The sequence below is a fragment of the Lathyrus oleraceus genome, chromosome 6 (assembly GCF_024323335.1).
Source record: "Lathyrus oleraceus cultivar Zhongwan6 chromosome 6, CAAS_Psat_ZW6_1.0, whole genome shotgun sequence".
Taxonomy (NCBI): Eukaryota; Viridiplantae; Streptophyta; class Magnoliopsida; order Fabales; family Fabaceae; genus Lathyrus; species Lathyrus oleraceus.
In genome coordinates this window covers 372,486,115-372,509,433 of record NC_066584.1, presented here as the reverse complement: position 1 = coordinate 372,509,433, position 23,319 = coordinate 372,486,115, and the positions used below count along the sequence as shown (strand labels likewise).

At 27.5% G+C, this 23,319-nt stretch overlaps 2 protein-coding genes across 2 annotated transcripts; both read right to left on the bottom strand.

The window, feature by feature from the left end:
• Nucleotides 1-10,735: 10,735 nt before the first annotated feature.
• LOC127095703 (uncharacterized) lies at nucleotides 10,736-13,161 on the bottom strand. The gene is made up of 8 exons (XM_051034355.1): nucleotides 12,871-13,161; nucleotides 12,358-12,742; nucleotides 11,930-12,208; nucleotides 11,658-11,737; nucleotides 11,486-11,565; nucleotides 11,075-11,153; nucleotides 10,912-10,976; nucleotides 10,736-10,799 (listed from the first exon to the last, which is right to left on the bottom strand). Exons 1-8 carry the CDS (start codon nucleotides 13,159-13,161, stop codon nucleotides 10,736-10,738), a joined length of 1,323 nt encoding a protein of 440 aa, XP_050890312.1.
• LOC127095702 (uncharacterized) lies at nucleotides 13,161-16,792 on the bottom strand. The gene is made up of 6 exons (XM_051034354.1): nucleotides 16,705-16,792; nucleotides 16,553-16,606; nucleotides 16,379-16,474; nucleotides 15,335-16,206; nucleotides 15,055-15,238; nucleotides 13,161-14,944 (listed from the first exon to the last, which is right to left on the bottom strand). Exons 1-6 carry the CDS (start codon nucleotides 16,790-16,792, stop codon nucleotides 13,161-13,163), a joined length of 3,078 nt encoding a protein of 1,025 aa, XP_050890311.1.
• Nucleotides 16,793-23,319: the final 6,527 nt, after the last annotated feature.

The following is a 23,319-nucleotide window of genomic DNA, read 5'->3' as shown; positions in this document are numbered from 1 at the left end:
TACTAATGTTAAATTTGATCAATGTGAAAACATTGGCATCTTTGTGATAACATTATGAGAAAATGAGAAAATATATGTCGTACGGTCATTAATGCCACCAACATGAAAGATCTCTCCTATTAATATCAATGTATTGGGGATTGGCAGCCATATTCTACATTTCTCTTGATAATAGCTTCCATGTTGATGTCACTGAAAATCCAAAATCTTCCCTCTTTTCCTTCTCTTATTTCCATATCCTTCTCTTTTTTATCTCAAAAAGTTATTTATATGTTCATGTGCAATAAAACAACACATAAAGGGGAAAATCAGTTTCTCATATAACAACACAACTTTAGTATAAAACATAAATATTAACTAACAATTCCATATATTTTAATAACAATTACAGTCAAGTAAAATGAAATATAATAATTAGAAAGACATAAAGAAAAAAAACTTAAATGGTGAAAGTAAAAGTTCAGTGCTAAATCACTTATCAATTATAGATAAATCATTTCCCAAATTTCTCAACTTTCCTCCTTAAAATCAACTTTAAAGCAAGTACGATGGTTTAAGTAATATGAAGAACTCAGAGGGAGATAAAAATCAAAAGGAGAGTGAATTGTGATATAGGCAAACAATTTTAGATGTTACAGAATCAGTTAAAATCTGAATACAATACAAAAAAATAAACTGAACAAATTTTGCAAATAGATAGTAATTTTGTAGATTCAAGTGGTAACTACCAAGAAGTTATATTGATGCATTATTTGTAACTGCTAAATGGAAGAACATGGAGGTTATATTGTTGTAGATTCAAGTGGTAACTACCAAGAAGTTATTATCATACAATTTTGTTTTATTATTTATTAAAAAATTAAAAGATTAAATAAGGGTAATTTTGGAAAAAATAAAAGTCACTCCAAAACATTGTATCCCGTTTATATATAGGTATAGATTCATAATCTCTCTCCGCCTTTTAAGTATGCACACACGTAAAACAATTTTCTGTCCATAAATCTATTTCGATTTTTAACTAAATAGAAAAAAAAGACGGGAAATTGTATGCATCATAGTCAAATATAGATAGAAGGATTTGTAGTAGAAAAAATATCTCAAGATAAATTTCATTAAAATGACAAATAATAATCATTAACCATCTATTATGTAATACTATATGCCTTAAAAATCATAAATATAATAATGTAAAATAAATTGAACCAACAAACTTAATGAAATAATAGACTATATGTTTTAGCAAATTTGATAATTTTAGGCATGTTATATTTGTTCTTTAAAACAATTAATGGTAGAACTTAAAGAAGAAAATTATGAACATAGATTTAAAAATATCATATAATACAAACAAATAAATCATCAATGAGAATATGCAATAGTTGATCATTACACTGAATCTCAAATAAAAACAAAAAAAAAACATGGGCATATCTGTCGCTATCATCATAATGAGTTTGTTTCTTCTTGATCATCATACTAATGTTAAATTTGATCAATGTGAAAACATTGGCATCTTTGTGATAACATTATGAGAAAATGAGAAAAATATATGTCGTACGGTCATTAATGCCACCAACATGAAAGATCTCTCCTATTAATATCAATGTATTGGGGATTGGCAGCCATATTCTACATTTCTCTTGATAATAGCTTCCATGTTGATGTCACTGAAAATCCAAAATCTTCCCTCTTTTCCTTCTCTTATTTCCATATCCTTCTCTTTTTTATCTCAAAAAGTTATTTATATGTTCATGTGCAATAAAACAACACATAAAGGGGAAAATCAGTTTCTCATATAACAACACAACTTTAGTATAAAACATAAATATTAACTAACAATTCCATATATTTTAATAACAATTACAGTCAAGTAAAATGAAATATAATAATTAGAAAGACATAAAGAAAAAAAACTTAAATGGTGAAAGTAAAAGTTCAGTGCTAAATCACTTATCAATTATAGATAAATCATTTCCCAAATTTCTCAACTTTCCTCCTTAAAATCAACTTTAAAGCAAGTACGATGGTTTAAGTAATATGAAGAACTCAGAGGGAGATAAAAATCAAAAGGAGAGTGAATTGTGATATAGGCAAACAATTTTAGATGTTACAGAATCAGTTAAAATCTGAATACAATACAAAAAAATAAACTGAACAAATTTTGCAAATAGATAGTAATTTTGTAGATTCAAGTGGTAACTACCAAGAAGTTATATTGATGCATTATTTGTAACTGCTAAATGGAAGAACATGGAGGTTATATTGTTGTAGATTCAAGTGGTAACTACCAAGAAGTTATTATCATACAATTTTGTTTTATTATTTATTAAAAATTAAAAGATTAAATAAGGGTAATTTTGGAAAAAATAAAAGTCACTCCAAAACATTGTATCCCGTTTATATATAGGTATAGATTCATAATCTCTCTCCGCCTTTTAAGTATGCACACACGTAAAACAATTTTCTGTCCATAAATCTATTTCGATTTTTAACTAAATAGAAAAAAAAGACGGGAAATTGTATGCATCATAGTCAAATATAGATAGAAGGATTTGTAGTAGAAAAAATATCTCAAGATAAATTTCATTAAAATGACAAATAATAATCATTAACCATCTATTATGTAATACTATATGCCTTAAAAATCATAAATATAATAATGTAAAATAAATTGAACCAACAAACTTAATGAAATAATAGACTATATGTTTTAGCAAATTTGATAATTTTAGGCATGTTATATTTGTTCTTTAAAACAATTAATGGTAGAACTTAAAGAAGAAAATTATGAACATAGATTTAAAAATATCATATAATACAAACAAATAAATCATCAATGAGAATATGCAATAGTTGATCATTACACTGAATCTCAAATAAAAACAAAAAGAAAACATGGGCATATCTGTCGCTATCATCATAATGAGTTTGTTTCTTCTTGATCATCATACTAATGTTAAATTTGATCAATGTGAAAACATTGGCATCTTTGTGATAACATTATGAGAAAATGAGAAAAATATATGTCGTACGGTCATTAATGCCACCAACATGAAAGATCTCTCCTATTAATATCAATGTATTGGGGATTGGCAGCCATATTCTACATTTCTCTTGATAATAGCTTCCATGTTGATGTCACTGAAAATCCAAAATCTTCCCTCTTTTCCTTCTCTTATTTCCATATCCTTCTCTTTTTTATCTCAAAAAGTTATTTATATGTTCATGTGCAATAAAACAACACATAAAGGGGAAAATCAGTTTCTCATATAACAACACAACTTTAGTATAAAACATAAATATTAACTAACAATTCCATATATTTTAATAACAATTACAGTCAAGTAAAATGAAATATAATAATTAGAAAGACATAAAGAAAAAAAACTTAAATGGTGAAAGTAAAAGTTCAGTGCTAAATCACTTATCAATTATAGATAAATCATTTCCAAATTTCTCAACTTTCCTCCTTAAAATCAACTTTAAAGCAAGTACGATGGTTTAAGTAATATGAAGAACTCAGAGGGAGATAAAAATCAAAAGGAGAGTGAATTGTGATATAGGCAAACAATTTTAGATGTTACAGAATCAGTTAAAATCTGAATACAATACAAAAAAATAAACTGAACAAATTTTGCAAATAGATAGTAATTTTGTAGATTCAAGTGGTAACTACCAAGAAGTTATATTGATGCATTATTTGTAACTGCTAAATGGAAGAACATGGAGGTTATATTGTTGTAGATTCAAGTGGTAACTACCAAGAAGTTATTATCATACAATTTTGTTTTATTATTTATTAAAAAATTAAAAGATTAAATAAGGGTAATTTTGGAAAAAATAAAAGTCACTCCAAAACATTGTATCCCGTTTATATATAGGTATAGATTCATAATCTCTCTCCGCCTTTTAAGTATGCACACACGTAAAACAATTTTCTGTCCATAAATCTATTTCGATTTTTAACTAAATAGAAAAAAAAGACGGGAAATTGTATGCATCATAGTCAAATATAGATAGAAGGATTTGTAGTAGAAAAAATATCTCAAGATAAATTTCATTAAAATGACAAATAATAATCATTAACCATCTATTATGTAATACTATATGCCTTAAAAATCATAAATATAATAATGTAAAATAAATTGAACCAACAAACTTAATGAAATAATAGACTATATGTTTTAGCAAATTTGATAATTTTAGGCATGTTATATTTGTTCTTTAAAACAATTAATGGTAGAACTTAAAGAAGAAATTATATGAACATAGATTTAAAAATATCATATAATACAAACAAATAAATCATCAATGAGAATATGCAATAGTTGATCATTACACTGAATCTCAAATAAAAACAAAAAAGAAAACATGGGCATATCTGTCGCTATCATCATAATGAGTTTGTTTCTTCTTGATCATCATACTAATGTTAAATTTGATCAATGTGAAAACATTGGCATCTTTGTGATAACATTATGAGAAAATGAGAAAAATATATGTCGTACGGTCATTAATGCCACCAACATGAAAGATCTCTCCTATTAATATCAATGTATTGGGGATTGGCAGCCATATTCTACATTTCTCTTGATAATAGCTTCCATGTTGATGTCACTGAAAATCCAAAATCTTCCCTCTTTTCCTTCTCTTATTTCCATATCCTTCTCTTTTTTATCTCAAAAAGTTATTTATATGTTCATGTGCAATAAAACAACACATAAAGGGGAAAATCAGTTTCTCATATAACAACACAACTTTAGTATAAAACATAAATATTAACTAACAATTCCATATATTTTAATAACAATTACAGTCAAGTAAAATGAAATATAATAATTAGAAAGACATAAAGAAAAAAAACTTAAATGGTGAAAGTAAAAGTTCAGTGCTAAATCACTTATCAATTATAGATAAATCATTTCCCAAATTTCTCAACTTTCCTCCTTAAAATCAACTTTAAAGCAAGTACGATGGTTTAAGTAATATGAAGAACTCAGAGGGAGATAAAAATCAAAAGGAGAGTGAATTGTGATATAGGCAAACAATTTTAGATGTTACAGAATCAGTTAAAATCTGAATACAATACAAAAAATAAACTGAACAAATTTTGCAAATAGATAGTAATTTTGTAGATTCAAGTGGTAACTACCAAGAAGTTATATTGATGCATTATTTGTAACTGCTAAATGGAAGAACATGGAGGTTATATTGTTGTAGATTCAAGTGGTAACTACCAAGAAGTTATTATCATACAATTTTGTTTTATTATTTATTAAAAAATTAAAAGATTAAATAAGGGTAATTTTGGAAAAAATAAAAGTCACTCCAAAACATTGTATCCCGTTTATATATAGGTATAGATTCATAATCTCTCTCCGCCTTTTAAGTATGCACACACGTAAAACAATTTTCTGTCCATAAATCTATTTCGATTTTTAACTAAATAGAAAAAAAGACGGGAAATTGTATGCATCATAGTCAAATATAGATAGAAGGATTTGTAGTAGAAAAAATATCTCAAGATAAATTTCATTAAAATGACAAATAATAATCATTAACCATCTATTATGTAATACTATATGCCTTAAAAATCATAAATATAATAATGTAAAATAAATTGAACCAACAAACTTAATGAAATAATAGACTATATGTTTTAGCAAATTTGATAATTTTAGGCATGTTATATTTGTTCTTTAAAACAATTAATGGTAGAACTTAAAGAAGAAAATTATGAACATAGATTTAAAAATATCATATAATACAAACAAATAAATCATCAATGAGAATATGCAATAGTTGATCATTACACTGAATCTCAAATAAAAACAAAAAGAAAACATGGGCATATCTGTCGCTATCATCATAATGAGTTTGTTTCTTCTTGATCATCATACTAATGTTAAATTTGATCAATGTGAAAACATTGGCATCTTTGTGATAACATTATGAGAAAATGAGAAAAATATATGTCGTACGGTCATTAATGCCACCAACATGAAAGATCTCTCCTATTAATATCAATGTATTGGGGATTGGCAGCCATATTCTACATTTCTCTTGATAATAGCTTCCATGTTGATGTCACTGAAAATCCAAAATCTTCCCTCTTTTCCTTCTCTTATTTCCATATCCTTCTCTTTTTTATCTCAAAAAGTTATTTATATGTTCATGCGCAATAAAATAACACATAAAGGGAAAAATCAATTTCTCATATAACAACACAACTTTAGTATAAAACATAAAAATTAACTAATAATTCCATATATTTTAATAACAATTACAGTCAAGTAAAATGAAATATAATAATTAGAAAGACAGAAAGAAAAAACACTTAAATGGTGAAAGTAAAAGTTCAGTGCTAAATCACTTATCAATTATAGATAAATCATTTCCCAAATTTCTCAACTTTCCTCCTTAAAATCAACTTTAAAGCAAGTACGATGGTTTAAGTAATATGAAGAACTCGCAGGGAGATAAAAATCAAAGGGAGGGTGAATTGGGATATAGGCAAACAATTTTAGATTTTACAAAATCAGTTAAAATCTAAATACAATACAAAAAAATAAACTGAACAAATTTTGCAAATAAATAGTAATTTTGTAGATTCAAGTGGTAACTACCAAGAAGTTATATTGATGCATTATTTGTAATTGCTAAATGGAATAACATGGAGGTTATATTGTTGTAAATTCAAGTGGTAACTACCAAGAAGTTATTATCCTACAATTTTGTTTTATTATTTATTAAAAAATTAAAAGATTAAATAAGGGTAATTTTGGAAAAAAATAAAAACCACTCCAAAACATTGTATCCCCTTTATATATAGGTATAGATATAGATATAGATTAAGATAAAATAATTTATCTCAATAGTTGATACATTATTTTATCAAAAAATCAAAGATATGCATTAAAAATATTTTATTTTATCATATTGAAATATCAAATAAAAAAATATGGTAAATAATAACACAAAAATAAAATAATTGATTATTTTTTTATGTTATTTCGGGTTAAGCTTGTTAGTGTTATAGATAAGTATAAAATCCAAAATGGTTGAATATAAAATAGAAAGTAATATTTCTTTAAAAAAAAGTTATATAAAATTACAATAACCGAAAAAATTCGAAATGTTAAATAGGAATTTGGAAGTTATTTAAGGTTACAACTGCCCTACGGCCATTATGTGTTAATTCTTTTTATTTTAATTATTATTATTTTTAAATAATAAACAAATATAAAAAAAGAAGTTGCTTTTTAAATAATAAACAAATATAAAAGAAGAAGTTAATTGAGGGTATTTGTGGAAGAAATAAAGGCCATACCAAAATCACCTATCCCCTTTATATATAGTTATAGATTGGAAATATTAGACTAAATAATATTTTATACTAATTAATAAATGTTTAGACTAAATAGTTAATAAATGTTTAGACTAAATAATAATAATCAGTACAAAAAATATATTAGTTACAAAAAAGTTATATAAAATTACAATAACCGAAAAAATTGAAATGTTAAATAGGAATTAGGAAGTTATTTGAGGTTACAACCGCCCTACGGCCATTATGTGTTAATTCTTTTTATTTTAATTATTATTAATTTTAAATAATAAACAAATATAAAAAAGAAGTTACTTTTTAAAATAATAAACAGATATAAAAGAAGAAGTTAAGTGAGGGTATTTGTGGAAGAAATAAACGTCATACCAAAATCACCTATCCTCTTTATATATATATATATATATAGATATATATATATATATATATATATATATATATATATATATATATATATATATATATATAACAGAATTAATTAATTTTTTTTAAGAATATCGTGTCTATTCAATGTACTGAACTTATAATATTCTTTTATTTATAATTCTTAATCCGTCGTGGGACACCGGTTAATATGACCCATAAAGTATTATTTGTCTTTACTAATAATACGTTAATTTTAATTGTATTATAAATATTTTAAATTGAATAAAATGTTTTAATTACAATTTAACATATATTTATCAATTCTACGAAAAAAAATTGAAAAAATAATTTATCAGGTATTGCAAAGGATATCCATTTTATATATAGGTATAGATTTACATTTTTCTTTATTACAGACTTATCAATATCAGTGTGATGTTATATGATTGCAGACACATAGTAACAATTTCATTATGGATATGTAGGCTAACAGGAACTTTGCATCAAAAGGAAGATATAGGCGATTCTGTATGTTGTTATAGGTTTTGACTATTTTTTGCGTTATTATTATGTTTTCTTTTAAAAGAAAATATGTAGTGGCAGTCATTTGATCTCTTGTTTTCCTTTACATTTTTCATAAAATATAACAATCAATATGATTCTAGAAGTTGTGGACATGACAATCCACTAAATCAATTAAATATAATTAATTAAAGAGTGATTATCCATTAACTAACTACCCTTTCAACATGGTGGCTAACCAATTCGAGGTTAAATGTTTCCAAATCTATATATTTCATTAAGAATTCCTTTCTTATAAATTGATAAAGATTCAAGAATTAACATGTGAAACTGACCACATAGAACTTCCCCAAGATTTTCTGCACTATCTTGTATTTTTTTGGGTGCAGGATAAGGAAGTGAATAATATGAGTATGGGAGTTGGGTCTTTATTGATGTTAATTTGTTTACTTTCACTTTCAAAACATCTCCCTGCAACAGATAAATATTGAGCAAGTCAGTTAAGGACATAAGAAATAGACCTACAATGAATCCTTATAATTATAATCAGATCAAGATTATGACAAAAAGATATCATATTTTACACAATCCATGACTTTTTTGCAACAAAATATCCATAGTATAACTTCAGTCCTTATAAAAAGCTACATGAATATTCAATTGATTTCTGCGTATTTCACAATTACCATTAATTAAGTCAAAAATTCAACAATGGAAGTTGATTTGATGACATATCCTTCATATTTAGAAATACATCACTGTGTTTCACCTTAGACAATAAGAACAACTATCTCTAACCTCACACATCTTACTATAACACCCATCACTCAATCCATCCATTCAAACAGACACTGCAATCCGTTTTAGGCCAAATTAAGTAAGTGATAAAACACAGAAAAAGAGTAATAGAAATCAAAACCTAAACCACATAATCCTCCATATATCAAAAAGTTAAATCAATGAACATTTTCGTAGAAGCGATCCACTGAAATTAAGATTCAATTCATTTCAAACACACTCGTACCTCTTATTTCAAAATGAATTTGAGAAAATGATTTGGTTATGGAAGAGAGAGATATAGTAAAAGAGGAAGGAGGCAAATGTGGGGTTGGTATGGTTATGAATTTTTCTCCTAACTTTGGCGTGGAGAGAAAAAGAAAGAGAGAGAAAGAAAGAAATGTTTTTATTTTTGAAATATACAGTTATCATATATAGTGGTGTAGGAGGAAGTTATTTAGTATAGTTGATGTGTTGGAGGAAGTTATTTGTAGTGTTCATGGAGGTTACATAATTAATAAATGAGTTTTTTTTGTATTTTTTTTTAATTTAATAATTGATAAAGGATAAAATTGGAAGAAAAAATACAAAAAATATTTTTCTCTTTTAATATTTTTCTCTCTCTTTTAATTAGTATAAATAAAAAAAATTTCTCAAATAATATTAAATAAAATACATAACTATACCAGTACAATAAATATTTTAATTGGAAGAAAATATTATTTAGTCTAAACATTTATTAATTGGAAGAAAAAATACAATAAATAATTTTTGGAAATATTAGACTAATAATATTTTATACTAATTAATAAATGTTTAGACTAAATAGTTAATAAATGTTTAGACTAAATAATAATAATCAGTACAAAAAATATATTAGTTACAAAAAAGTTATATAAAATTACAATAACCGAAAAAATTGAAATGTTAAATAGGAATTAGGAAGTTATTTGAGGTTACAACCGCCCTACGGCCATTATGTGTTAATTCTTTTTATTTTAATTATTATTAATTTTAAATAATAAACAAATATAAAAAAGAAGTTACTTTTTAAAATAATAAACAGATATAAAAGAAGAAGTTAAGTGAGGGTATTTGTGGAAGAAATAAAGGCCATACCAAAATCACCTATCCCCTTTATATATATTGGAAATATTAGACTAAATAATATTTTATACTAATTAATAAATGTTTAGACTAAATAGTTAATAAATGTTTAGACTAAATAATAATAATCAGTACAAAAAATATATTAGTTACAAAAAAGTTATATAAAATTACAATAACCGAAAAAATTGAAATGTTAAATAGGAATTAGGAAGTTATTTGAGGTTACAACCGCCCTACGGCCATTATGTGTTAATTCTTTTTATTTTAATTATTATTAATTTTAAATAATAAACAAATATAAAAAAGAAGTTACTTTTTAAAATAATAAACAGATATAAAAGAAGAAGTTAAGTGAGGGTATTTGTGGAAGAAATAAAGGCCATACCAAAATCACCTATCCTCTTTATATATACTAGCGTTCAGACGGGCACTCCCGTGCCCGTCTGCCCGCTTTTTTTAATGCGCACAGCGTAGAGGAAAATAAATATTTGTTTTCTTTTTATGAGGTTTTTACTGTAGGTCGCATTAAAAATAATATTAATACATTTTGAAAACGGTAAATAAAGATATTCAAAATTATATCGAAACATGCAAAGTAATATTGATACTGTGTAATCAATGACGTTCTTTAAGAGGAATGCCGAACATGAAATCTCTATTCGAAGTATTTTCTTTTTCCCTGCAATTGTTTTCCGTAGTAAAGAAAAAATGTAAGACTCTTAAATTAGATTTTTTTTAAAGAAAAAGATAGTAAAAATAATAGTAAGTAGTGTAATATAGCTTTTGCTTACCTTATAAAGATTCGAATCAATTCTTCGTACATCCCTTTATCAATGCGCTCTTGAGATTTAAAAAACTACAAATACATGATGAAATGTCATATTATAAAAGAAATACATTCAGAACACTTGACTCGTTTGAATATAATATGGTTTATTGCGACTCAAATAATACCTGGAGAATGGAGATACTTTGTTTTAGTCTAGATTTCGTAGAACAACAATTATGACTTGTTTCTGAATTACCTGGATTTCTGGTAAATAAGGAAAACAATGGAGTTAGTAAATATATATGGTTTTATTTATATAAACCACAAGTAGCAGTTAAATTCATGAATTCAAAAATAATCTAGAGTAAATATATTCTTAAATGAATTAAATAAAAACCTCTCCATTCTTTGAGATATTATTTCTCTTTTCACCATTTTCCAAAGTTGTGTTTTATCTGTTATTACCGTGGAGCTCCAACCGATGGAGTAAATTTTCAAACGTTTGACCTGTTTCAATGAGGATGATAAAAATGTTAGTGAAAGAGTGATGAAAGTGCAAGAATTTTTTCCATACGTATTACAGAAAAGATAAATACATCTTATTGTCGAGTTTGCCGATGGATGAAATACTTTGTTCATCCTTCCACGTGTTCCATTTATCTTCAAAGTCTGTTATCTAAAATTTATTGCATAAGAATAGTGAGAATAACTATCACCCCATTTATATCTAACATAAAAGCATAAAATAAATGATTAAGTATAACTTACTTTCATGTCGAAGCAAGTTTCAACATTCTTTCGTCTCAACTCCCTACATAATTGGAAGATTTCATCGTGTTCTAGTTTGGCTGTATATTAAAGCAAAAGAAAATTATATTTAGTTATTATCTATCTATGATATAAATAATACAATATAAGCTTGGTATGTCGTGTAACCAAAATGGGAATCAACGTGTGAGCAATTTTTTCATTGTACTTAATAAATACCTGCGAGTGCGATAAAAGAATTTGTTTGTAGACTACATTTTTTGTGTAGTCACCATCTTCTCCTTTCAATTTTCCTTCCCTGGTTAAAACTCTTGTTGTAGTCTGTGAAACACCCCTGGATAAAGCCACATATAACTGTCCGTGACTAAAAACATGTCGTGGAAGATATATTCCAACATTTGGAATGGTTTGTCCTTGTGATTTATTTATTGTAATTGCAAAACTTAGTCGCACAGGAAACTGCTTTCTACTAAGGACAAAAGGCAGTCCATCACTTGCAGATGTTTTTATTTTAATTCTAGGCAAAAAAGCACGTTTTCCTGCGTTGATTCCTGTCAGGATTTCCACATCCAACATATTCATAAATAAACCACGACATAATAACCGGGTCCCATTACACAATCCATATCTAGGATCTAGATTTCGTAACAACATCAATGGTGCACCCTTTTTATCTTTAGAATATGAGGTGGCAAACTACCTTGTGCAATTGAGTTTAAGAATTCTTGCTGGTATAAATTATGATTATCTCCTTCAACCTCGTCAAACGATAACAAATTATGTTCTTCTCCTGGAAACTGATCGATAATCATATCATTCAATTTCTGGACATCATCATTTGTTGGTGTCAAAATAGCTCTTTGTACCATATATGGGGCATCCCAACCATGCAATTCTAGATCAGGAAAAATATGTTGGATAAGTACTTGTATGGAATGTTCACCTTCCCATGGGATTGCAATATGTAAAGGTAACCTCACCATGTCATCTGGTTTGGTAGGTTCGACACCATCACCAATGCGAATAAGAAATTCTGCAAACTCTTGATCATGCAATGATCGCATATTTTGACGCAAATGCAAAATCTTGGTATGAATCCATAAATGAGACTGAACAATAGACGCTGAAATCATTTGTGCCTTAGTACCTTTTCTTACAACAGGAAGAACTTGACGAAAATCCCCCCCCCCCCCCCCCCCCCCATGATCAGAACTTTTCCACCAAATGGAGCACTGTTGCTACAAATGTCTTGTAATGATCGATCTAAGGCTTCCAAACAATTTTTGTTTGTCATTGGTGCTTCATCCCAAATTATTGCGGCAGCAACTCTAATGAGATTTGCAAGATCCTTTTGCTTTTCAATACCACAAATGGAACTCGGTTGAATATCAATAGGTATCTTAAATCGAGAGTGTGCAGTCCTACCATCGGGTAACAATGTTGCAGCTATACCAGATGATGCAGTTGCTAAGACAATTTCTCCTTTACTTCTTAAACTTGCCATTAATGTTCTATAAAGGAATGTTTTACCTGTTCCTCCTGGACCATCAACAAAAATACCCCACTGTGTTTTTGAACAATTACATTCATAATGGTGTTGAATGCAATCATTTGATCATTATTTAACTTAGCAATAGATTCAATATCTTCATTGGGGATATTGATCGCTAACTCCTCTTGTATGATACTTGGAACTGCACCTCTGTCTATTGTATTAGGGGGTAAAGATGGGAGATCATAATCATCAATCTTTTTACCGTGCAGGTTTAAAAGTTCATTCAAGTTCTTCAACAACATATTAGTTAAGTTTGATTCCACAACATTGTTAGCTGTTTGATAATCCTCTACCATATGTGTAAAAAACTCATTCCAAAGGCCTCTAACATCAGTAGGTTCACAAAATATTAAAATCGTCACGAATAACCTTCGTAAAGCATATGGCATTCGGAGACTCGTAGCCTCAACCAAACAATCACGAATACTATGATCAGTCTCTAGAAATCCCCTATCCTCGGCTGATTTTTTGAATGTACTGAAAGTCATGCCATTATTTGTAAGAAGATATTCCCAACTGGTTGGACCTATGACATGCGATAACAACAGTCGCAAGTAAAACTTATCTCCCTCCGAAGGTGATACCGTATAGATTCTCCCGATAACTTTTCTTGTTGATCGCCTACGATGCCATTCCATATCCCGCTTGTTCCAACAATAATGCTCTGGAATCTCTCTATACAAATACTTTCTTGCTTGTGGATCTCGTAGATTCAATGCAAAAAATTGTGTGAGCATTGTTTTGGAGTTGCGTTCATTATTTAACACATCTGCAATTTGTTGATGATCATAAAGGCACACTTGATGGCGGTTCGGCAAGTGGATCTGCAATCTTTCAACCGAAGGATATAATCGGTAAAGAGTGAATCGAAATATTTTCCATAATGCCTCGGGAGCACAAATCCATCTTGCATCAACATATTGCTGAACTTCATCCATGTATGATCCTTTATGAACCTCCATAGCCACACGATCAGGGCCCTTGTACACATATTTGTATAGATACTTGATACTTTTAATGCTACTGCAAATCTCTACATTGATGTGACAGTCATACTTTAACAGTAACCAAGGGTTATAAGGAACCACCCATCTATTATCGATAGACTTATCTCTACCTAACGATACAGACTCATCAAACCTTCTCCTATACTCGGGATATGAGTCAGTGCCTTGACGTGTTTCATCCAAGAACTGTTTGGGATACCTTTTTTTACAATGTCCGTCTTTCATACATGGAGACTTTCGGTTGATTATGCCGCAAGGTCCGTGGATCATATGTCTTACAACAGCTTCATGCAACTGTGGTTCACATTCTAATTTAGGTATTTCTGCTCTTACCATACTATCATAATCTTTTGGGTCACGCAACTTATCGTTACTTTCTAAGACCAATAACATATGCACATGCGGCAGTCCTCGCTTTTGAAATTCAGTGACATACATGTAGCTTTTAACTTTACCCAAGACTCCTTTATTAATAACATCATCCTTCAATTTCTCAAATTTCGAACGAAATATTCTTGTTAGCAAATCTGGACGATCTTGTGGTGTTTGAAAAGGCAAAAGTTCTGATGTTATCTCACTCCAAGAAGGATTGCATGTCATTGTTAGAAAAATATCTGGTTTACCGCCATTAAGAACAATAGCCATGCCATCTTCATAACGTTGTGTCATGTCTCGACGACTGCCAATAAATGATGATGGCAATATTGTTCTTTTTCCAATGTTCTCTACGATGATTCATGAAATGCATTAGTATTAGAATATATGAATTATTAGCATTAGAAGTACAACTAATTATTAATCCAAAACTGTATATTTATGCTATATGAATTTGTACCTGCATTAGTTTCACCAACATGCAAAGCATCATGTAAACCTTGGTACAATTCAGAACGTATATCACTTTGGTGCTCTTTAATCCACCTTAATCTTCCTGATTCAATTTTGACATAATTGTCTACAACATATTGTTGCAACAGTCGACCCGCATTTAACAACATTGATTGATCATTTGGGCGAATCTACAGTTGATTGAAAAAAATGTCGGTGTTAAATGTAAAGTTTTTTAAACAACGCTTAGCTAAGTAGATTATCTACTAAAATTAATCCAAATTTACCTGAAGCATGTAACTGTAATATGCTCGACATGACACTCTTCGTCCATTGCAATTTGTTGTGTTGATGTCCCAACCATGCGTCCCAAATGGAAACAATACAGGGTATTGCAAAGGATCATAATATCCCTTTGTCTCTTGAACTTTCTTGAGATTTCCATCACAACGAATGACATTAATATCCCTTCCATAATCCATCGAATCTGTATCACATCCAACAATAATTGCCGCAACTTGTTCAGCAGTTGGAAGATTGTATTGATGGTGATTACGTGGACGCTCTTTAAGTATGAGGCTACATTCACTGATATTTGGAAGTATTGAAAGTTGCTTGAACCTAATTACAAAAGGATTAAACTGATGGAGCATTTTCTGTAATTTGTGAACTATATTTTGGTGCAGCCGTGGATTTTCCTGCATTCTATTATGTAGCTCGTTATCGGTGTCGTAGATGTATAGTTGTAAGAAACGCGGTCTGACACCCTCATTTGGATAGAAACCTCCTATGTTATGGTAAAAAACACCTTGAGCACGAAATGTGTATATACCACGACCAGATGCAAGAATATTCTCATCAACATGAACACCAATTGAAGTGAATGAAACCACATGGTTATAACTTCGAATATGTTGCCTAAAATGTTTTCCTTCAGCTGAACTATCCAAAAATAATTGTTGCAATACTATAGGAGCATCAACTCGTGAGAATGATACATTTCCACCATTACAACACGTATCACGTGATTCATGATGAAACAATCTTGCATTGCAGTGTCTACAGGTAAATGGATGAGGCAACCGGGCTTTTGCCATCATCATATTATTTTTGAAATTTCGAGCAATATTGTGCTTTGCTCGAAAAGCATGTCCTGATTCTACAGGCAGGAGTTTGATATTGATTACTAAATATTATCTAAAATCTAAAATACAAATAAAAAATATATGCAAGATGCCTCAATTATTATATTTTAATATTGCATGATTTGAAATTTTACGTCACATGAGCAAATGCTACATTTATTTGAAGCAAAATTTTTACGAACATACCTTGAGGACGACGTGATAATGCACCATTTTCTCTGGCATCCATGTTAACATATGATATTACTGCATCCTCTAAAGCTTCGTCAACATCCATATCATCTGATACAAAAATAATAATTAATATATATACATTTGTAAAAATTAATACTCGCATACTTAGAACTATATCACTTATACCTGTATCGGATTGACTCGTGATGTTTTGTTGATTAGGTGATGTACAATTACGATCTGCGGGTTTAAATACATAGAATAAGATATGGCGAAAGCGAACAAAATTATGAAATATAACGTATAATATATATATATATATATTGATCATCACCAACCAGGTGCAACATTATTAACATGTGTAATTCTACTTGGACCGGCTTCACTGTCATGAGTTCCTTGAAAGTGTGATCTTGGAAAAGTCATATTTGTAAAATTTTGAAATGGAACTCTCGACTGACTGTTTATATGGCGAGATGTTTGAGCTTGTTTCTCTTGCTCTTTTCGCCGCCTATAATTTTCACGTCGTCTTGACAAATTGTTTTCTCTCTGCTCGTTGCTCATATTTTGTCTCCTCTTCCTTTCATTTTCGGCCCTTCTTGACCTCTGTTGTTGACTTGATATTTGACGGATATTATTTTCCATTTTATTAATGTAATTGTCAACTGGAAACTATACCGAATCCTCTACAAAAACAATTGATCGAAAACTGATATATCATCAGAAGATGATTTGATATAAATTTTCTTCTTCAATCACTACATATTATAGACTAAATAAAATTAATTATGCATGTTATAAGTTATCTATACCTATATATAGATGGCATAATTTATCTTTAGTTAGTTCTTTTTAAATAAATAACACAATATAATTAAAAAATTGTGTACTTGGTAATTATTTTCATACTATGTACTTGGTAATTATTTTCATATTTAGATGCATAAATATTACACAGTATCAAAAATATTTATTTCATCTTCATCTTTACCGTAAAATTAAAATTAAAAAAAATTGTATTCTATAAGAGAGAACAAAGTCAAAATGCAATGCAAAATAAATATGAAAAAGCATATCACAAAATTGATTATACAAAATTGTAAATAAAATAGTTTAAATGATGGGAAAACTACATAGAATAATCAAAATGCAGGTAATAATGAATTCCGGATATATGAATGACGACAACAATAAAAAAAAATTGGCCATTACATCTGAATAATTTATTTATTTATTATTATTTGGTTGATTATGATTTTTAAAATTTTAGATGAGTATTTTCATTCTTTAATTTAATGTTCTAACAAAATAAAATATAACTGGATTTTTTCATAATTGTTTTTTTTACATATTATATAGTATAATTGTTTTGAGACAGAAATTTAAGAATCCATTACATTTATTCTGTAATTTTATCGGAAAGTTTATATAATGTTTATCTTTTATATTGATTTTTTTTTAACAAAGGCAAGGCACCAAATTTTATTCCAATTGATAATAGCTAATACAGACCCCAACAACTAAACAACTAAACATTCTCAATCACTACACAGACCCCAAATAGATCTTCACAATACAGACCCCAAGTACTAAACATTCTCAATCACTACACTATGAGCTAATCGAATAAGAACAACATAATATATATTTTTCAATTATAAAGTGTGGGAAATGCTAATAAGGGGCATTAGTTAAGAAATTCATTAAAAAGTAAGTTGAACCGTTTTTAAAAAATTAAAAATATATGTTTTTTTCTAATATATATATATATATATATATATATTATATTATATATATATATATATATATATATATATTATCTATATATAATATATACTATATATATATAACAGAATTAATTTTTTTTAAGAATATCGTGTCTATTCAATGTACTGAACTTATAATATTCTTTTATTTATAATTCTTAATCCGTCGTGGGACACCGGTTAATATGACCCATAAAGTATTATTGTCTTTACTAATAATACGTTAATTTTAATTGTATTATAAATATTTTAAATTGAATAAAATGTTTTAATTACAATTTAACATATATTTATCAATTCTACGAAAAAAAATTGAAAAAATAATTTATCAGGTATTGCAAAGGATATCCATTTTATATAGGTATAGATTTACATTTTTCTTTATTACAGACTTGTGAATATCAGTGTGATGTTATATGGTTGCAGACACATAGTAACAATTTCATTATGGATATGTAGGCTAACAGGAACTTTGCATCAACGGAAGATATAGGCGATTCTGTATGTTGTTATAGGTTTTGACTATTTTTTGCGTTATTATTATGTTTTCTTTAAAAGAAAATATGTAGTGGCAGTCATTTGATCTCTTGTTTTCCTTTACATTTTTCATAAAATATAACAACCAATATGATTCTAGAAGCTGTGGACATGACAATCCACTAAATCAATTAAATAAATTAATTAAATTAATTAAAGAGTGATTATCCATTAACTAACTACCCTTCCAACATGGTGGCTAACCAATTCGAGGTTAAATGTTTCCAAAGCTATATATTTCATTAAGAATTCCTTTCTTATAAATTGATAAAGATTCAAGAATTAACATGTGAAACTGACCACATAGAGTGAATTTTCAATACGGTCAACGCGAAGCACTTCCCAAAGATTTTCTTCACTATCTTGTATTTTTTTGGGTGCAGGATAAGGAAGTGAATAATATGAGTATGGGAGTTGGGTCTTTATTGATATTAATTTGTTTACTTTCACTTTCAAAACATCTCCCTGCAACAGATAAATATTGAGCAAGTCAGTTAAGGACATAAAAAATAGACCTACAATGAATCCTTATAATTATAATCAGATCAAGATTATGACAAAAAGATATCACATTTTACAAAATCCATGACATTTTTTTGCAACAAAATATCCATAGTATAACTTCAGTCCTTATAAAAAGCTACATGAATATTCAATTGATTTCTGCGTCTTTCACAATTACCATTAATTAAGTCAAAAATTCAACAATGGAAGTTGATCTGATGACATATCCTTCATATTTAGAAATACATCACTGTGTTTCACCTTAGACAATAAGAACAACTATCTCTAACCTCACACATCTTACTATAACACCCATCACTCAATCTATCCATTCAAACAAACACTGCAATCCGTTTTAGGCCAAATTAAGTAAGTGATAAAACACAGAAAAAGAGTAATAGAAATCAAAACCTAAACCACATAATCCTCCATATATCAAAAAGTTAAATCAATGAACAATTTTCGTAGAAGCGATCCACTAAAATTAAGATTCAATTCATTTCAAACACACTCGTACCTCTTATTCAAAATGAATTTGAGAAAATGATTTGGTTATGGAAGAGAGAGATATAGTAAAAGAGGAAGGAGGCAAATATGGGGTTGGTATGGTTATGAATTTTTCTCCTAACTTGGTGTGGAGAGAGAAAGAAAGAGAGAGAAAGAAAGAAATGTTCTTATTTTGAAATATGCAGTTATCATATATAGTGGTGTAGGAGGAAGTTATTTAGTATAGTTGATGTGTTGGAGGAAGTTATTTGATGTGTTCATGGAGGTTACATAATTAATAAATGAGTTTTTTTTGTATTTTTTTTTAATTTAATAATTGATAGTAATTGTAACAATTGATAAAGGATAAAATTGGAAGAAAAATACAATAAATATTTTTCTCTTTTAATATTTTTCCCTCTCTTTAATTAGTATAAATAAAAAAATATTCTCAAATATATTAAATAAAATACATAACCATACCAGTACAATAAATATTTTAATGGAAAAGAAATATTATTTAGTCTAAACATTATTAATTGGAAGAAAAAATACAATAAATAATTTTTGGAAATATTAGACTAAATAATATTTTATACTAATTAATAAATGTTTAGACTAAATAGTTAATAAATGTTTAGACTAAATATTTTAATCAGTACAAAAATATATAGTTACAAAAAAGTTATATAAAATTACAATAACCAAAAAATTGAAATGTTAAATAGGAATTAGGAAGTTATTTGAGGTTACAACTGCCCTACGGCCATTATGTGTTAATTCTTTTTTATTTTAATTATTATTATTTTTAAATAATAAAAAATATAAAAAAGAAGTTATTTTTAAAATAATAAACCAAATATAAAAGAAGAAGTTAAGTGAGGGTATTTGTGGAAGAAATAAAGGCCATACCAAAATCACCTATCCCCTTTATATATAGTTATAGATATATATATATATATATATATATATATATATATATATAGTATATATATATATATATATATATATATATATATAATATATATATATATCATATATAACAGATTAATTAATTTTTTTTAAGAATATCGTGTCTATTCAATGTACTGAAATATATAATCTTTTATTTATAATTCTTAATCCGTCGTGGGACACCGGTTAATATGACCCATAAAGTATTATTTGTCTTTACTAATAATACGTTAATTTTAATTGTATTATAAATATTTTAAATTGAATAAAATGTTTTAATTACAATTTAACATATATTTATCAATTCTACGAAAAAAAATTGAAAAAATAATTTATCAGGTATTGCAAAGGATATCCATTTATATATAGGTATAGATTTACATTTTTCTTTATTACAGACTTATCAATATCAGTGTGATGTTATATGATTGCAGACACATAGTAACAATTTCATTATGGATATGTAGGCTAACAGGAACTTTGCATCAAAAGGAAGATATAGGCGATTCTGTATGTTGTTATAGGTTTTGACTATTTTTTGCGTTATTATTATGTTTTCTTTAAAAGAAAATATGTAGTGGCAGTCATTTGATCTCTTGTTTTCCTTTACATTTTTCATAAAATATAACAATCAATATGATTCTAGAAGTTGTGGACATGACATTCCACTAAATCAATTAAATATAATTAATTAAATTAATTAAAGAGTGATTATCCATTAACTAACTACCCTTTCAACATGGTGGCTAACCAATTCGAGGTTAAATATTTCCAAATCTATATATTTTATTAAGAATTCCTTTCTTATAAATTGATAAAGATTCAAGAATAAACATGTGAAACTGACCACATAGAGTGAATTTTCAATGCGGTCAACGCGAAGCACTTCCCCAAGATTTTCTGCACTATCTTGTATTTTTTGGGTGCAGGATAAGGAAGTGAATAATATGAGTATGGGAGTTGGGTCTTTATTGATGTTAATTTGTTTACTTTCACTTTCAAAACATCTCCCTGCAACAGATAAATATTGAGCAAGTCAGTTAAGGACATAAGAAATAGACCTACAATGAATCCTTATAATTATAATCAGATCAAGATTATGACAAAAAGATATCATATTTTACACAATCCATGACATTTTTTGCAACAAAATATCCATAGTATAACTTCAGTCCTTATAAAAGCTACATGAATATTCAATTGATTTCTGCGTATTTCACAATTACCATTAATTAAGTCAAAAATTCAACAATGGAAGTTGATTTGATGACATATCCTTCATATTTAGAAATACATCATTGTGTTTCACCTTAGACAATAAGAACAACTATCTCTAACCTCACACATCTTACTATAACACCCATCACTCAATCCATCCATTCAAACAGACACTGCAATCCGTTTTAGGCCAAATTAAGTAAGTGATAAAACACAGAAAAAGAGTAATAGAAATCAAAACCTAAACCACATAATCCTCCATATATCAAAAAGTTAAATCAATGAACAATTTTCGTAGAAGCGATCCACTGAAATTAAGATTCAATTCATTTCAAACACACTCGTACCTCTTATTTCAAAATGAATTTGAGAAAATTATTTGGTTATGGAAGAGAGAGATATAGTAAAAGAGGAAGGAGGCAAATGTGGGTTGGTATGGTTATGAATTTTCTCCTAACTTTGGCGTGGAGAGAAAAAGAAAGAGAGAGAAAGAAAGAAATGTTTTTATTTTTGAAATATACAGTTATCATATTAGTGGTGTAGGAGGAAGTATTTAGTATAGTTGATGTGTTGGAGGAAGTTATTTGTAGTGTTCATGGAGGTTACATAATTAATAAATGAGTTTTTTTGTATTTTTTTTTAATTTAATAATTGATAAAGGATAAAATTGGAAGAAAAAATACAAAAAATATTTTTCTCTTTTAATATTTTTCTCTCTCTTTTAATTAGTATAAATAAAAAAAATTTCTCAAATAATATTAAATAAAATACATAACTATACCAGTACAATAAATATTTTAATTGGAAGAAAATATTATTTAGTCTAAACATTTATTAATTGGAAGAAAAATACAATAAATAATTTTTGGAAATATTAGACTAAATAATATTTTATACTAATTAATAAATGTTTAGACTAAATAGTTAATAAATGTTTAGACTAAATAATAATAATCAGTACAAAAAAATATTAGTTACAAAAAAGTTATATAAATTACAATAACCGAAAAAATTGAAATGTTAAATAGGAATTAGGAAGTTATTTGAGGTTACAACCGCCCTACGGCCATTATGTGTTAATTCTTTTTATTTTAATTATTATTAATTTTAATAATAAACAAATATAAAAAGAAGTTACTTTTTAAAAATATAAACAAATATAAAAGAAGAAGTTAAGTGAGGGTATTTGTGGAAGAAATAAAGGCCATACCAAAATCACCTATCCCCTTATATATAGTTATAGATATATATATATATATATATATATATATATATATATCTATATATATATATATATATAATATATATATATATATATATTATATATATATAATATATATATATATATATATATATATAACAGAATTAATTAATTTTTTTAAGAATATCGTGTCTATTCAATGTACTGAACTTATAATATCTTTTATTTATAATTCTTAATCCGTCGTGGGACACGGTTAATATGACCATAAAGTATATTTGTCTTTA

What these genes read in the sequence shown, in the direction of transcription:
- LOC127095703 (XM_051034355.1), bottom strand. Translation starts at nt 13,161, where the DNA reads ATGGCAAGTTTAAGAAGTAAAGGAGAAATTGTCTTAGCAACTGCATCA. An exon ending in CTTAAACTCAATTGCACAAG is followed by an intron (nt 12,209 to 12,357) that starts GTAGTTTGCCAC and finishes AAATCCTGACAG; the next exon opens with GAATCAACGCAGGAAAACGT. An exon ending in TTGATTCGAATCTTTATAAG is followed by an intron (nt 10,800 to 10,911) that starts GTAAGCAAAAGC and finishes AAACAATTGCAG; the next exon opens with GGAAAAAGAAAATACTTCGA.
- LOC127095702 (XM_051034354.1), bottom strand. Translation starts at nt 16,792, where the DNA reads ATGACTTTTCCAAGATCACACTTTCAAGGAACTCATGACAGTGAAGCC. An exon ending in CACGAGTCAATCCGATACAG is followed by an intron (nt 16,475 to 16,552) that starts GTATAAGTGATA and finishes TTTTTGTATCAG; the next exon opens with ATGATATGGATGTTGACGAA. An exon ending in TGTTGGTGAAACTAATGCAG is followed by an intron (nt 14,945 to 15,054) that starts GTACAAATTCAT and finishes GAATCATCGTAG; the next exon opens with AGAACATTGGAAAAAGAACA.